Genomic DNA, 17,434 nt, shown 5'->3' with positions numbered 1-17,434 from the left:
CGGAGCGCGGCCGGACTCCAGCCTGGAGCTGCGCGTGCGCGTGAGCCGCGGGGCGCCGCGCGAGGCCTGCCGGGCCGGGGGTGGTCCTCGCCGCCCAGGCGCGGCCCCGCGCCTGCTGCTCTCCGCCCAGCCTTTGGGGGCATCGGCCGACCCCGACCTCGCTAGCTGCGACCTGACTCCCTGCGTGGGGAGCGACGCTCGCCGGACTTAATAATCGCATCTTTCATCTGGGTGGTGGATTAATAATACCAGCCAATTATCTTCACACTCAGAAGTGTGAGGAAACTGAGGCACAGATAGCTTGAATCTTTTGCCCGAGGTCACACTGCCAGGAACTGGGAGAGTCAGGGCTCAGGCACCAGGCTGGGCTCACCGAACCGCGAAGAGCCCAGCCGCAGCTGGCCTTTGGCTCACAGACCTTGTGCGAAGTGTCCCCAGATCCTTCCCAGCCACCTGCAGCCCCTCCACGGGGACCCCTGCCTACGCTCTTCCAACTGCATTTCCTACTAAATTTTGTCCCACACCACCTCAGCCCTTATTCAGTGTTGCCTGAATGCCTCACCCCACCCCCTCAACCCGGATTCAGTCTGGAGTCCCTCCACTTGGTCTCACGTCACTGCCCGCACGATCCAAACCCCTTTTTCACGCGTAGCTTCTTAAGAAAATAACACCGCAGCTGGTCCGCAGCCTCCACCACGCCTTCCACCCAATCTAGTCTCAAGAGGGCCGACTTGTGATCTTCCAAAAGTGCAAATCAATTGTGCCCCAGTCTTTGGTGCACTCCATTGCTCTTATGGCCTAGCTGGTCTCCCCCACATTTCTCACCACTCACCCCTCACTCTACAATCCCAGGGCTCCCCCATCTCTTTCCATTTCCTCCAGCAAGTCGAGCTAGTTCTGCTAGACTGCACAGCTGGTCTCCGAATTCCTCTCGGAAGACTGGCCTTGTGATCAGGTACACCCTTACCCAGCCCCGTATTCTCCACCGCCCCCCATCTGTTAGCTCTTATAGCCCTCAATTGCTATTGTTTTATTTGCCCCTTTCCTGGATAATTCATTGTCTGTGTCCCCCGCTACAATGTAGACTCATTTAGGACAGAAACTGTGTCAGTCTCATTCACAGCTATATGTTCAGAGGCTAGTAGCAGAGACTCTCAGTAAATATTTATCGATGAATGCTTTATTAAAAGTTCTTTAAAAATAAGATATAAATAATATTGAAAAGAATAGGAAACATCATATATAGATATGAAATATGAATTTATGCCCCCAAATATATTGTTCCCAGGAAAGAATGATCTCTTCAACAAGTGGTTCTGGGACGACTGGATATCCACACATGAAAGAAAGAATTTGGACCCCGACTTCCCACCAGACACAAAAAGTAACTCAAAATGGATCAAGCACTTAAATGTAAGAGTGAAAACTATAAAACTATTAGGAGAAAACTGTATATCTGTGTGACCTAGGCTTAAGGGATGGTTTCCTAGATATGAAACTAAAAGCACAAGCAACGAAAGAAACAAATTGGGCTTTGCCAAAACTGAAAACTCTTTTAGGTCAAAGAACACCAGAAAGAAAATGAAAAGACAACCCACAGAATGGGAGAAAAATTTTCAAATCATATATCTGATAAGGAACTACTACCTAGAATATATTTTAAAAAACCCATGACTCAACAGCAAAAAGACAACCCACTTAAAAACAAAGGATTTGATGGGGCGCCTGGGTGGCACAGCGGTTAAGCGTCTGCCTTCGGCTCAGGGCGTGATCCCAGCGTTATGGGATTGAGCCCCACATCAGGCTCTTCCACTATGAGCCTGCTTCTTCCTCTCCCACTCCCCCTGCTTGTGTTCCCTCTCTCGCTGGCTGTCTCTCTCTCTGTCAAATAAATAAATAAAATCTTTAAAAAAAAAAAAAAAGGATTTGAATAGACCTCTCCCTAGAGATGTACAGATGGCCAATAAGTACATGACGAGACGCTCAACATCATTACTCATTAGGGAAATGCAAATCTAAACCACAAGGAGATAACACTTCTTATCAACTAACAGCAATAATTCTTTTAAAATGAAAAAGGAGCGTGAGAATGAAGGAAAAATTGGAACCCTCGTACATTTCTGCTGGAAATGTAAAATGGTGAAGAAGTGTGCAAGAAAGTTTGGCAGTTCCTCAAAAAATTAAGTATAGAGTTTCTATATGACCCAGCAATTCCACTCGTATGCATATACGCAAGAGAAATGAAAACACACTCACACAAAAACTTGTTTGGGAATGGTCATAGTATTATTCATAAGGCTACCAAATAAAAAGTGGAAACAACCAAGTGCCCATCAATAGACAAATGCATAGACAAAATGCAGCATATCCACACAATGGAATATTATTGGGCCATAAAAAGGAATGAAGTACCGATACAGGCTACAACATGAGTGAAACTTGAAAACATCCAAGGGAAGGAAAGCCAGATGCAAAACACCACATGTTATACTCGTATGTCCAAGAAAGGTAAATCCATGGAGCCAGAAAGTAGATTAGTGGTTGCCAGGGGATAGAAGGTGAGGGGAAATCGGAAATAACTGCTAATAGCTACAGTGTTTCTTTTGGGAGTGATGGAAATGCCCTGGAATTAGACAGTGGTGATGGGTGCACAACACAGTTGAATATACTAAAAAACATAGTGACTTTTATGTTCCGATTGACTCTGCTAAAAATATATTGTTGGGAAAAATCAATGCAGAACATTGTTTAGAAGGATCACGGGGCGCCTGGGTGGCACAGCAGTTAAGCGTCTGCCTTTGGCTCAGGGCGTGATCCTGGCATTATGGGATCGAGCCCCACATCAGGCTCCTCCGCTATGAGCCTGCTTCTTCCTCTCCCACTTCCCCTGCTTGTGCTCCCTCTCTCCTTGGCTGTCTCTATCTCTGTCGCATAAATAAATTAAAAAATCTTAAAAAAAAAAAAAAGAAGGATCCCATTTGTAGAAGGAGGGAAAACTATACCTATGTTTACATGCTTGCATATCCTTAGGAAGTTTCTAGAAAGATACAGAAGACACTGCTAGTACTTGTGACTGCTTCTAAAGTGAGGTGGGGAAGGGCACCTTCACTTAATACTTCTCTCCTTTTGGTACTATTTGCTTTCGTTTTAGATCATGAGTGGGATTTTGTTTTGTTTTGTTTTTGTTGTTTTATTTTAATTACAGTGTAATTAACATACACTGTGTTTCCAGTGCACAACATAGTGAGTTATTCAACAATTCTATCGTTACTCAATGCTCATCACAATAAGTGTACTCTTAATCCCCTTCACTATTTCACCTATCCTCCCCCTCCCACCTCCCCTCTGATAACCACCAATTTGTTCTCTGTATTTAAGAGTCTAGTTTCTTGTTCATCTTTTTTCTTTGTCCATTTGTTTCTTAAATTCCACATATGAGTGAAATCATATGGTATTTGTCTTTCTCTGACTTATTTCATTTAGCATTATACTCTCTAGTTCCATCCAGATCATTGTAAATGGCAAGATTTCATTCTTTTTTATGGCTAATATTTCATTGTATATATACACCACATCTTCTTTGTCCATTCATCTGTTGATGGACACTTGGGCTATTTCCTTATCTTGGCCATTGTAAATAATGCTGCTATAAACACAGGGGTTCATGTACCTCTTTAGATTAGTGTTTTCGCATCCTTTGGGTAAATACACAGTAGTGTGATTGTTGGAGGTATGGTAGTTCTATTTTTAACTTTTTGAGGAAACTCCATACTGTTTTCCACAGTGGCTGCACCAGTTTGCATTCCCACCAACAGTGCACAAGGGTTCCCCTTTCTCCACATCTTTGCCAACACCTGTTGTTTCTTTTGTTGTTGATTTTAGCCATTCTGACAACGGTGATGTGGTATCTCATTACAGGTTTGATTTGCATCTTCCTGACAATGAGCGGTGGTGAGCATCCTTTCATATCTGTGAGCCATCTATACGTCTTCTTTGGAGAAATGTCTGTTCATGCCCAACTTTGTTAGATTATTTGGTTTTTGGGTGTTGAGTTGTGTAAGTTCTTTATATATTTTGGCTACGTACCCTTTATCAGATATGCCATTTGCAAATATCTTCTCCCATTCCATAGGTTGCCTTTTAGTTGTTTTGTTTCCTTGGCTGTGCAGAAGCTTTTTATTTTGATGTAGTCCCAATAGTTTAATTTTGCTTTTGTTCCCCTTGCCTCAGGAGGTATATCTAGAGAAATACTGCTACAGTCAATGTCAGAAAAATTACTGTCTGTGCTCTCTTTGAGGATTTTTATGGTTTTGGGTCTCACATTTAGATCTTTAGTCAATTTTGAATTTACTTTTGTGTGTGGTGTAAGGAATTGCTCCAGTTTCATTATTTTGCATGTAGCTGTCCAGTTTTCCCAGCACCATTTCTTGAAGAGACTGTCTTTTTCCCATTGGATATTCTTGCCTCCTTTGTCAAAGTTAATTGATCATATAATCATGAGTTTGTTTCTGGGCTCTCTATTCTGTTCCATTGAGCTATGTGTCTGTTTTTGTGCCAGTACCATGCTGTTTTGATGACTACAGCTTTGTAATATATCTTGAAATTTGGAATTGTAATACCTCCAGTTTTGTTCCTCTTTTTCAATTTTGCTTTGGCCATTTGAGGTTTTTTTGTGGTTCTGTACAAATTATAGGATTATTTGTTCTAGTTCTGTGAAAAATGCTGTTGATATTTTGATAGGGATTGCATCAAATCTGTAGGTTGCTTTGGATTGTTTTAAAAATATGTGTCCTCCCAATCCATGAGCATGGAATGTCTTTCCATTTCTTTGTGTCATCTTCAATTTCTTTCATCAATGTTTATAGTTTTCAGAGTACAGGTCTTTCACCTCCTTGATTAAGTTTATTCCTAGGTATTTTGTTATTTTTAGTGCAATTGTAAGTGGGATTGTTGTCTTAATTTATTTTTCTGCTACTTAGTTATTAGTGTATAGCCATGCAATGGATTTCTGTATATTGAGTTTCTATCCTGCAACTTTCCTGAATTCATTTATCAGTTCTAAAAGTTTTTCTAGAAGTCTTCTGGGTTTTATATACATAGTATCCTTTCATCTGCAAATAGAGACAGTTTTACTTCTTCCTTACCAGGTTGGATACCTTTTATTTCTTTTTATCGTCTGATTGCTGTGGCTAGAACTCCCAGTATTATGTTGAATAAAAGTGGTGAGAGTGGACATCCTGGTCTTCCCCCCCCTCCCCCGACCTTAGGGGAAAAGGTCTTTGTTTTTCCCCATTGAGTATGATGTTTTTCATATAAGGCCTTTATTACGTTGACGTTGTCTCCTCTAGAGGGAAAGGTTAAAGGTTTTTATCATGAATGGACATCGTACTTTGTCAGTGCTTTTTCTGCATCTATTGAAATGATCACATAGTTTTTATCCTTTGTCTTATTCATATGATGTATCATGTTGATTGATTTGCAAATACTGAACTACGCTTGCATCTCAAGAATAAATCCTACTTGATTGTGGTGAATAATTTTTTAAAATGTATTGTTGGATTCAATTTGCTAGTATTTTGTTGAGGATTTTTCTATGTTCATCAGAGATACTGGTAACTACAGAGTTCTCAAGATCATGAGTGTTTTTAAAGTAATTTTTATAATTAAATAATTTTTTCCACTGTGGAAAACAGTACTCTGGTTCTTCAAAAACTGAACATAGAATTACCATATGACCCAACAATTCCACTTCTAGGTAGATACTGAAAAGAATTGAAAAGAGAGACTCAGACAGCTATTCACACAGCCATGTACATAGCAGCATTATTCACAGTAGCCAAAAGGTGGAAGCAATCCAGCTGCCCACAGATGGATAAATAGCTAAACAAAATGTGGTTTATGGATACAGTGGAACATCATTCAGTCCTCAAAAGGAAGGAAATTTTGATGCATGTGACAATGTGGATGAAACTTGAGGACATCATGCTACATGAAATAAGCCAGCCACAAAAAGGATAAACCCTGTAGGATTCTATTTATATGAGGCCCCTAGAATTGTCAAATTCATAGAGACAGAAAGTAGGATTGTGGTCACAGGGGCTAGGGTGGAGGGGGGNGGGGGGAGGGTGGGTCAGGGCTTAATGGATATGGGGTTTCAGTTTGGGAGGATGAAACAGCTCTGGAGATGGTGGGGATGGCCGCGCCACAGTGTGAGTGGACTTCAGGCTGCCGGACTGCACTCTTAGAAATGGTTAAAGTGGTAAATTGTATGTTATGCATATTTTACCACAATACAAGAGCATTTTATTTTTTTTTTATTTTTTTTTAAAGATTTTATTTATTTATTCGACAGAGATAGAGACAGCCAGCGAGAGAGGGAACACAAGCAGGGGGAGTGGGAGAGGAAGAAGCAGGCTCATAGCAGAGGAGCCTGATGTGGGGCTCGATCCCACAACGCCGGGATCACGCCCTGAGCCGAAGGCAGACGCTTAACCGCTGTGCCACCCAGGCGCCCCTACAAGAGCATTTTAAAATTTTTAATGAAAAACATTTGGTGGGAATATAGGTGAATTTCATCTTTTAGAATTTTTCAGTTTTTAAAAGATATTTCTGGGGGCGCCTGAGCGGCTCACTGGGTTAAGCGTCTGCCTTGTGTTCAGGTCATGATCTCAGGGTTCTCATGGACCCCTGGATTGGGCTCCCTGCTCAGCGGGGAGTCTGCTTCTCCCTCCCCCTGTGGCCCCCCCCCCCCCCCGCCCCGTTCACTCTCTCTCAAATAAATAAAATATTTTTTTAAAAAGATACTTCCAGTATCTTTCATAACACTTTAAAATGGGTGAAATCAACCTTATTGAACATGTGGCAAGGACGCATCTCACCCTTCCTACTGCCTGAGGTTCTCCATTGATGCATGTAGCAGGGCTTACGGTGAGGAGACGTGCTAGCTCATGGGCTGGGCTTGAATAGTTGTTGTTGTTCAGCGGTGTCTCCGAGAGGAACTCTCCCAGCATGTGTGTGTAGGAAGGGGTTTGAGGCAGCCAGGGAGGAGAAGCAGCTGACACAACTGCTTGTCATATTTGTTTGCATTTGGGGAGAAATCCCACCAGCCCAGATGTCGCTGGGTGCCCAGCATGATAGCAGGGGGAACAAGGTTACAAGAATTCCTGGCTCCTGGGGTCCCAAACAGACCATGTTGGGCCACTCGCCGCTGAAAAAATCCAAAGGCAGAAAAATGAGCGGTGGCAAAACAAGAAAGGAATTAACTTACTGAGGCCACCACCCAGAAGACCGCGGACTAGTGTCTCATAGATTGTCTCCAAAGTGCTGGAGATAATTCCCGGTTGATATAAGGAAAATGTGGGGTACGTGCAGGTGGGCAGTGAAGGTTTTATCCTGGGTAGGGTCTTGCTGGCCCAGGGCAGTCCTTATTGCTTCAGGGGGTAGTTTCATTCCCATTAGGGGTTGCTTTTCCACAAGGGTCCTTTGCCTGAATTAAGAGACAAAATGAAAAGAATTTAATCAATTAGAAAGTACAGACTGAGGAGCACCTGGGTGGCTCAGTCGTTAAGCGTCTGCCTTTGGCTCAGGGCTGATCCCAGCGCTTTGGAATCGAGCCCCATGTCAGGCTCCTCCTCTGGGAGCCTGCTTCTTCCTCTCCCACTCCCCCTGCTTGTGTTCCCTCTCTCGCTGGCTGTCTCTCTCTGTCAAATAAATAAAATCTTAAAAAAAAAAAAGTACAGACTGAGGTCAAAACAGGGGGAAGGGAAGTCCGCTTTGAGCACTCTGATGGCATCCCTGTGGCCTTTGAATTGCCACTATCCATGTGCAGGGCATCTCAAGTTCTGGCAGGAATAGGGACGGGCTGTGGTTGGGAGTTCCAAGGTGTGTATTCTTTCCAACATCACTGAGACAGGGAAACTAAAGGGACCCCATGAAAAACTGCTTTTTTTTGCTCCTTTTCCTGCTTCCATTCTTTCTGGGACCTATATGCCTGCCTTACACACACCTCATCAGATAATGTGTGTCCTCCTTATAAAGGTCAAGGACTGAATGATTTCTTTGGAGGCTTCCAGCACAATAGGTAGAAGCTAAGGAGAGGCCGGTGGTGTCATTATGAATGTTTTCCAAGACCACAGACTCACCAAGACCCCTGGCTCCAGGGCAGAAGTGACTTACGGAGGGCACCTAAACACTCATCTTTATTCCTGGATGCCCGAGACGACACGTGCGCTGAACCACAATCCTCAATAAAAACCCCGGACTCCAAGGAAAGATGCGACTCACTCTTTTTTCCTTTCTGAGTCTCCCAGCTGTTCTGTCTGTATGTGCTCTCTCTATGTCTGCGATAAACTCTGCTCTCACTTCCTCTCTGTGCATTTGATTTCTATCCTGCACAAAGCCAAGGATCTTGGACCTGTGGGAAGCCCTCTGGGTCCTCGGACCTGAACAGCCTCCATCACCACTAGTCAATTAAGCCAATTCTGACACTATCTACCTGAAGATAGCATCAGATTGCCTAGGTTATGGGCTCAGTCCTACAAGACTGCCCACCCCCCCCACACACACATCAGTTTCGAGTGCTTCTGATTGACCAACAATAGACTGGAGTTTCCCATGACACCCTCCTTGGGTTTGATTCATGTGCTTGAGTGGCTCACAGAAATCAGAGAAACTTTTTTTTTTTTTAAGATTTTATATATCTATTTGAGTGAGAGAGAGAATGAGAGAGTGAGCATGAGCCGGGGGAGGAGCTGGCAGAGGGAGAAGCAGGATCCCCACTGAACAGGGAGCCCACCGCAGGGTTCGATCCCAGGATCCTGGGATCATAACCTGAGCCAAAGGAAGACACTTAACCTAGGCACAACCTCAGAGGGACATTTTACTTATCAGTTTACCAGTTTATTATAAAAGGACATAAATCAGGAACAGCCAGATAGAAGAGATGCATAGGACAAGGTATGGGGAAAGGGCACAGAGCTTCCATGCCCTCTCAACATGCCATTCTCCCCAAATCTCCATGTGTTCCCCAATCCGGAAGCTCTCCTAGCCCTGTCCTTTTGGGTTTCTATGGAGGCTTCAATACTCAGGCATAATTGATCAAACCATTGGCCATTGATGATTGATTCAACCTCTAGCTCCTCTCCCCTTTCCAGAGGTCAGGGGGTAGGACTGAAAGTTCCAACCCTCTCATCACTCCTTGGTTCCCCTGGCAACCAGTCATCATCCTTAGGTATTCTCTAAAAGTCGCCTCATTAACATAAACTCAGGTGAACTTTAAAGAAGTTTGTTATGAATATCAAAACACCTTTTTTAAATGATTTTATTTATTTGAGAGAGAGAGAGAGAGACAATGAGCAGGGGGAAGGACAGAGGGGGAAGCAGACTCCCCACTGAGCAAGGAGCCCAATGTGGGGCTTGATCCCAGGACCCTGAGATCATGACCTGAGCTGAAGGCAGACGCTTAACCAACTGAGCCACCCAAGCGCCTAGAATATCAAAACACCTTGATCATTCTTATTAGCTAGGAAATTCCAAGGGTTTTAGGAGCTCTGTGACAGAAATGCGAATGAAGACCAAATATGTATTTTTTATTATATATCAAAATATCACAGAGGGAAAGGACACCTCCATCAGGGATTTCTGTGATGGTTAATTTTATGCATCAATTTCAGTGGGCCATTTTTTTAAATTTATTTTTTTATAATAATATTTTTTATTATATTATGTTAGTCACCATACAGTACATTAAACATTGTTTTTGGGTATGTCCCTGTGCGTAACTCTAGACAGGATTAGCATTTAAATGGGTGGCTCTTCTGCAAGTAGGTTGGCATCTGCAATCTCTTGAGGTCTCAGTCTATTGAGGTCTGAACAGAACAAACGGCAGAGGAGGAGGAATTCCCTCTTTCATATCTCACTGAGCTGGGACACCTCATTTCTTCTTCTCTTCTTCTTGGACGGGGATTGCTCGCATGGTTCTCAGGTCTTCAGACTTGAACTGAATTAGGCCTCTGGCCTTTCCAGGCCTCTAGTTTACGGTTCCATGGGACTGCCATGATATATATATCAACAATATCTATCTATAAAAAGACATCTATAGATATCTATCTTATATATGTATATATGTACAGATACATCTTCCATTGGCTCCATTTATCTAGAGAATGATAATACACAGAGATTTGAATCCCAGCAGAGACCCTGAAAGTGACACACAGTGGGAAGCAGGCAATGTAAGAAACCAGGATCTCAAACCCAAGAAGGTGCGCACTTGGCCTCACCATTGGAGGGCAGTTAGGACTCACAGGGACTGTGGCAAACTGGAAAAAACAAGCCCAGCCCCAGGGAGCTTCCAGCTGATTGCTGACAGAGAGGTGGCGAGGGCACAGTGTCACCCCATCTCTTGATTTCTTTAAGTACACTGAAAATCTGGATATTTAAGTGAAATCTTCCAACTTGTAAAAATTGATGATAAAGTCAAACATTTTTAAAGAGGGCAAACAAGATGCAGCAGCCGGTCAAGTCTGGCCCCTTGCCCTCTTTATAGGAACCTAGTTGAAAGCCTGGGGCAACAGAGCTCATCACTCAGCTGAGCCCTCCTGAACAGACCTGCGCTGGCCCGAGGAGAAAGCATCTGATTCCCAGGGCAGAAGCTACCCAGGGAGACGCCCTGACACATTCACAACCTCAAATTTTCAAGGCAACTGAAGCCTATGCTGGTCACGGCCAACTGGTTTCTATTTTAATCAGAGAGAACATTTCTCAGTAGACTACACATCTCTGCTTCCTTAAAACTAAGACTAAACTGGACACAGAATCCCTTTGAAAACTATTCAGTTCCGGTGTCTGCCTGAGACACCACTGAGCGAGACCTCCTGTTCCTTCCGCTCCACCAGGGCTGTGGTCAGCTGCCCCAACACCCCCGAGCCCCACCGTGGCCCTACTGTGGTTGTCCGGCATCCTTTCTCCCTGTGACAGCAAGCAGCAGGCTGATATGCTGTGGCCCGGGGAAGTAGCCTGCTTACTGGCAGGGCTTGGAGAGGAGCCCAGAGGGGTCTGAGGCCTTCGCACATGGCTCACTGCCTCCTGAGCCTCTTTGTTTTGCCACAGGAACAGATACAGGCACCAGGGTGCTTTCCGTGGACACTTGTTGATGGACCACATGAGGATTTAGAACAGAGCTTGCTGCATATGACAGAAGCCCTGCTGGGATGGCTTCAACAGGCGAGGTCGGCGGAGGCTGGAGTGGGGCCAGCGGCTGGTACAGCAGCTCCATATGCTGCCAGGAGCCCAGGTACCTCTAACTTTCCATGAGTGTCCCCCATGTGCTTCTGCGGTCCTGCGGTCACAGCAGGGGTGCTGTGCTTCCAGGCACCACACCTGAGGTGCTGGCAGGGGGAAGGGGCGAGGGCAAATAGCAATCCAGCCTCACCTGTCCACTTTTATTAAAGAAGCAATAGCTTTCCCAGAAGTCCTACCCTGCGACTTCCACCTCGTCTCACGGCCAGAACTAGGCCAATGGTCACTCCTGATGACAAAGCAGTCCCGAAAATCAACTATGGGGTAATGTATATACTACTGCCCAGGCAAAATTTGGGCTTTGTGAGTGAGGGGAAAGGAGGAAATAGCCACTAGGGAGGAGACAAACAGTGTTGAGTGCTTGAAGACACAGACCCCAGCTAGACTGGCCTCCTCTGCAGGCGTAGAGGGGGAGGGATGTCAGGTTCTCTATGGCTCCTTAGACACCCATTTCCCAATCGCTTTCTCAATTCTCTGTGTATGGTGGGTCATTTGTCAGTGAGCTTCAGGGGCTGAGCTAAGGCTAGGAAATAATGAGAAGGAGGTGCGCGGTCAAAGGTGCCCTGCTTTGCACTGTGAGGTCATGGTGGGGGTCTCCTGGCCTGGAGAGCCAGCAAGAGTGTTGGGGCCACCACAGCCTGACTTCCCTCATGGCCCTGGATGTTTACAGGGAAGGGAGCACGTCCCAACATCAGTAGGTGGTGTGGGAAGGGGGGAAAGAAGAGGGCCAGGAAATTCATCCCATCACTTGGCTCCTTTTTATAACCTGGGTGAGAATAAAGCAGAACCGTGGTCACCCGTTGACTGAGATGCCGGTGTTACACCCTGTTATACAGCTTAGAAAACCGCGGTTCAGAGAGGCCAAGGTCCCCGAGGTCCTGGCAGGCAGGCAGGGTTAGGAGAAAGATAAGGACTGCCAGGGCCCCCACATCCACCTATGACTTTAGGAGAAAATTTTATTTTATAAAAAAAAAAAACACACCCATACATTGGGACTTCAGGAAGCAAGTTTTGGCCTCTATTATCCTTCTCCAGTAACTAAATTAACATAATTTAAGTAGACCAAAGTTTTCTCAGAGGCTTGGCATTTCGTTTCTAAAACCTAATTTAATTACAAATGAAAGGGGAAGCGTTGTCCAATCACTGAGTCATACACCTGAAACTATTACTGTAAGATTGTGCATCGACTCTCCTTCAATTTCAAACAAAGGAAAGGGACATCTCATTGGTTGCTAAAGACAGAGAAGCAGTCCCCCAGTCCCCCACAATCCCATCTTCCAGCCTGGTCCCACAGCAGGGTGAGGCCATGGTCTGCCCTGGATTAGAGGGAGGGGCTAGAAGTCCCCTCCCCAAAGGGGCTTGTTCTGAGGAAGGCAAAGAGTTTGGCCTGGGTACCGCTGTGTGAACCAAACAAGACAAATGTCCGCACTGCAGCATGCTCTCCTCTGCCATCAGAGGGTAGTGCTGCCTTTGGGGGTCTTTCTCCTCACTCTCTCCCACCCCACCCCACCCCACTGCTGGCTTGTGTCCTCCTCCTGCCTTGGTCTCAGTTCAAGGGGCTAGGTAGTCACATGGGGAAAGCCACTCACACCCAAAGCCTGCAGCAGTCCAGAGGACAGAGGCAATAGGCAACTGGGAGTCGAGGAGGCAGGAGGGAGCCCTAAAAGTAGGGGAATCCTTAAAAGGGGGTGCCTACTTCAAAAGGAATGCCTGGAAAAGCATGACCGTATAACTCCCTTTGCGTGGCTGCTTTGCATCTGAGCCTAGGCTATGGATCCAGCCACTACCAGGATCAGAGGTCCGGGGGAGAGGTGCGAGAATGCAGCCATAGGCCCAACAGGGCTCCTGCAGACACCTGGTCACAAACAGGGTTCTGGAGTGGACCTCCCTCTAAAGAGACCAGGCTGCATTCTCTTGTGCTTCAGGCTGTGCCAGCCGTCGGGGGCACCCCTCCTCTCTCCTTTTTTCCCCACAAAGTACTGCTGACCCTTTAGGGCAGAGTCCTGCATGTCCCCATCCACCAGCCCATGGCCACCCTGCCCATGACACCTTACATGGCTTCTTTCCTCTCTTTCCTAAGTCTTTATTACCCTGTCTTCCTCCATGGACCCTCGAGCCCAGGGCCTGGCCATGTTCCTTTGGGCCCGCGGCTGGAGGCACTGAGGTACAGAAAGTACGTCACAGATAGATAGACAGCCCAGCAGATGGAAGGATAGCTGGATGCATGGATGGAAGGTGGACAGGAGGCAGAGTGATTGATAAAAACCAGGCCAAAGGAAACTCTGCCCCCTTGGTAGGAGAAGGAATGGCAGGGGCTTTTAAGGGACTTGGTTGATGTCCAGTAGTCCTGGCATGCATGGCCCCCAACAGTTCCTGGAGTCTACTCTGTGGTGGGCTAGAGGATTTGGCCCTGGACAAGACTCGGTTCCATGGCCCTGGACAAGAATTTTGCTGCCCCACCCCCCGCCCAGGGTTCCCAGGGGTCACAGGCAAATGGTTCCATGTCTCCTTGGCTGGCTCATTTGTAAACTGCGGATGGTGGCGGCATGCCCTCCGGGGTGTTGAGAGGCCAAGTGAGGGCTTGTGTGTGAAACTGCTAACCCAGGAGGCAAAGGCGTGTAGTGACAGGGGCGCTGTGGCTGTGAGGGTGAGGACAGGGACCAAGGGGGACGAGGGAACCGAGGCTGGCTCTTGGGTTCCCGTCATGGCCGCAGGGCCTGCTGGAGCACGCGCTCTTCTGCCACGGCATGTGGGAGTGTCACCACCAAGCCTTTGTTGTCCTGCATCGTCTGGCAGATGGTCTCGTAGGCCTTCTGGTTCCCGGACCAACAGCGCCGAGCCACCTGTGGCAGGGTGGGGAGAGGGCAGGGTAGCCACTGGCGCCAACACCAGCTTCCCAGCAGGGCCTTCTGGACACACTGCAGCTGGGCTGCAAATCCCAGCCCTCGTCCCCTTCAGGGCCCCTCTGGGCTGTGTGTGGGGTGAGCAGTCTTGTGCGTCTGCCCCACCCCCACCTCTAGCGCAGACCTCCCTCTCTGCTGGCTGGACTATGTATTTAGTCACCTCTCTGAGCTGACTGGCCATCCTTCTACCCAGCCTACCCCATGTCCAAGAAAGACCTTACCTCCATGCAGGGCCACCAGGCCAGGTACCCAGGAAGCACCCTCAGGGAATCCACATTCATCTCAGCTCCGCCTTATAATCTCTCTCCAGTCGGCTTCCTTCTCTACACCTCAGTCCTCAGGGCTTCCCCACACTCCTTGCTGCCATGCTTGCCTCCCTCCTGCTTTGCTGCCCTCAGGATGAAGACCACCCCCTCTGCTGGTTTGAGCCCCTCCAGGGACCCCTTCACCCCCACTCTTATGCTCATCCCCTCACGGGATATCCAGCTGTCTGGGCCCCTGCACACAGAACCCGTCCCCTTCCCCCTCACATCTGACAGCACACATCCTTCCCATGACCACCTGGCCTCCTGAAAGTGCTCACCACCCCTTCTCCCGGCCTGTGATGTGGTCACAGGGAGGGGACGCCCCCCTGCAGGACCACACATGCAGGTGCACAGCCAGAGAGGGTGAGAGCTGCTTGGCCTGTTAGAGCTGCCCCTTTTGACCTGCCTTCAGAGAGGCTGGAAAGAAAGCACTGTAAAAGGAGGTCCTCAGCACCAGCAGTTGGGGGTGCCTTCACTGGGAAGGAAGGGCTGGGGGTGGACAGAGGCTAGGCTGGAGGGGTAGGGCCAGAGGCAAGAAGACACAAAGGAGATTCAGAAACAGCCCAAAAAGATGCAGGGAGAGACCCAGCAGCAATGGGAGAGGAGACACCGGTAAGCAAGAGTGGTGGGACTGTTTTGTGGGAAGAAGGGAGCAGAACTCTCTCTTGGGTCTGCAGTCTGGAGAGGCAAAGGCCCGCCTGGAGAGAAGGCCCGTGGAAAGGCCTGGATGTGACTTACTCCATTGGAGACATCCCAGCTAAGCATCATCTTGGCCTTCTGCTCAGCCTCCTGGGTCCCATCCAGCACAAGGCCAAATCCTCCGTTGATCACCTCACCCCTGCAAGAGGCAAAGAGGTTTCCAGGCCACTCTCCAGGCCTGCCCCTGCCTGGAGCAGAAAGACATGCACGCACATTTGGGGGACGCTTTAGAAGCACTGGCTCAAGGAGACAGTGTGGCTGGCCCCTGCAGCCTGCAGCCTGCGCCCTCTCCCCAGCCTAGGGACGCAGGAGTCTCTGCTCTGCACTGCCTACTTGCACCTCCATGCTTTATTCCCCGCACCCCCCACCCACCGTCAGGACCCTCGGCTGTGTCACCTCCCATGGGCGACCTCCGCTGCGGCTCTGAGTGCATCCCATACAGGCACGCTTCCTGGGGGCTCTTGTGATGCCCAATTCAACTGCCATTCTTCCCGGTTTCTCTTTATGCTCTTTCTTTTCTTTGCCTCTTCTTTCAGCTTGCTTTAGGTGTATTTTGGGGTCCTGATAACTTGATTTGAAGGCCGAGTTCCTTTATTTTCTGTACTTTTTATTTTCTAATGACCAGATTTCTCTGAGCACTGTTTGGACGACCTCCCCTCAAGACGTGCTATGCTCACGTGTTCATCCACTTCTTCAGTAGGAGTCGTGGGAATCAGTGAGCATGTTAGTGCTATCCGACTGTCCACGTTTGCGCCATGCTTCTGCACCATCAGCTCTGAGCACCCTCTCCTTGCTGGCACCCCTGGATCTCCATCCTCACCCTTAGCATCATGATCAGGCCTGGCCACTCTTCCTGCTGTTAGCATCACCGTATCCCTCATACCCACTTCCGCTACGCATGTAGGAAATGCCCTCCCTCTTGTCGGCACCTGCCAGCGCCTTACTGCCAAACATGAACAGACACAGCATCCGGCCATTCGGTCCCTGCTTCCAACAAATTTGCTCTTCCTTCGTCCTGCACCCAAAAGTGCGTCTAGCTTCCTTAGCCTCAGATCCTTCTGGCCTTACCTGCTTCTCTGCCCTGTTCAGGCTCTACTGACAACTTCAGTCAGTTCCCACCAGGAAGGTGAGCAGCCCTCTGCTGCAGGAGCTAGCTAGTGCCCCCCACGCCCGGCGTGAAAGTCGAGCACCTCTGTGAGTGGGCAGCTGCCCCTGCCCTGCCCTCAGCCAGTGTCCCCCGCAGCTGGGTAGCCCTGGGCCTGCCGGTAGGCTCCCATCACATCTACTACCCTCCCGCCCCCCGCCTCCAGGTAGATTCAAGGTCATCATTAGTCACCTGTTAGGGGCTGATGTTGGGTGACAGGGGGGAAAGCAGATGCCAGCCAGCATTGCCAAGCAAGGACTTCAGTGTGTCCTTCGACCAGAGAAGGCTCTTGGAGATGAGAACTTCACCTTCTGTTTTGGGAGCCCGAAGCCCAGACTGCTAGAGAGCAAAGCTGCTCAGCTCCAAGTGACCTCAGCAAACCCTGCCCACAGGAGCATCCTCAGCACACTGAGCCCAGGAAGACGGGACAATAAAGGCAGCACCACGATCAGCAGAGGGAGACAGCAGACCATATAAAAACTGAAAGTGGGGGCACCTGGGTGGCTCAGATGGTGGAGTGTCTGCTTTTGGCTCAGGTCATGATCTCAGGGTCCTGGATCCAGCCCCATATCGGGCTTCCTGCTCAGCAAGGAGCCTGTTTCTCCCTCTCCCTCTGCCCCTCCCCTCTGCTCCTGCATGTACTCTCCCGCTCTCTGTGTCAAATACATACATACATACATACCAAAAGCACATCAAGAAATAGCAGAGGGAGCTTATAACTTAGAAATGGATTTGTGTAGATCAAAGAGAACAGTTAGCTGGCGAGTTGACAGTGGTTTCCTCTGGAGCAGGAATGGCAGAGGCTCAGATTTGTTCCCCTGCTGTTTTTGCAGCAAGCCTTGCGGGAGCATCTGACAGATTAAATTATGTGGGTGTGTGAGGATGATGGAGTCCAAGGTGAATTTGAGGCACTTTCCCAAAAGCGCCCCTGAAGACAGCCAGGATCAAGGGTGTTGGTGCCAGCCTCTGGCCAGCCTGCCGTCCTGTCTGCAGAGCCTGGGGGGCAGCCAGAGGGTGGGAGCAACTTGGGAATTGGCAGGGAGCATTCCCTCTCTTGGGAGCGCCCCATGCAGGGGTCCTGCCCC

The 17,434-nt window shown here is 48.2% G+C and overlaps 1 protein-coding gene across 6 annotated transcripts in view; it reads right to left on the bottom strand.

Moving 5' to 3' along the window:
* Nucleotides 1-9,421: 9,421 nt before the first annotated feature.
* Nucleotides 9,422-17,434, bottom strand: part of UROC1 (urocanate hydratase 1) — a 42,752-nt gene continuing 34,739 nt past the window's right edge. For 3 of the 6 annotated variants that reach the window (XM_019803650.2, XM_034658884.1, XM_034658885.1), the window contains 2 exons: nt 15,245-15,344; nt 9,423-14,141 (listed from right to left, as the gene is read on the bottom strand). In XM_019803650.2, the coding sequence (XP_019659209.1) occupies nt 14,001-14,141; nt 15,245-15,344 (241 nt within the window). In that variant the 3' untranslated portion in view covers nt 9,423-14,000. Of the gene's footprint in view, nt 14,142-15,244; nt 15,345-17,434 lie in introns of all 6 variants that reach the window. The other 3 variants (XM_019803652.2, XM_019803651.2, XR_004624805.1) reach the window with 3 other exon arrangements.

Source organism: Ailuropoda melanoleuca, chromosome 4, assembly GCF_002007445.2.
Source record: "Ailuropoda melanoleuca isolate Jingjing chromosome 4, ASM200744v2, whole genome shotgun sequence".
In the NCBI taxonomy this organism is placed as follows: domain Eukaryota; kingdom Metazoa; phylum Chordata; class Mammalia; order Carnivora; family Ursidae; genus Ailuropoda; species Ailuropoda melanoleuca.
Note: the sequence above shows the minus strand (reverse complement) of the source record. Positions and strands in the feature narration are given on the sequence as shown.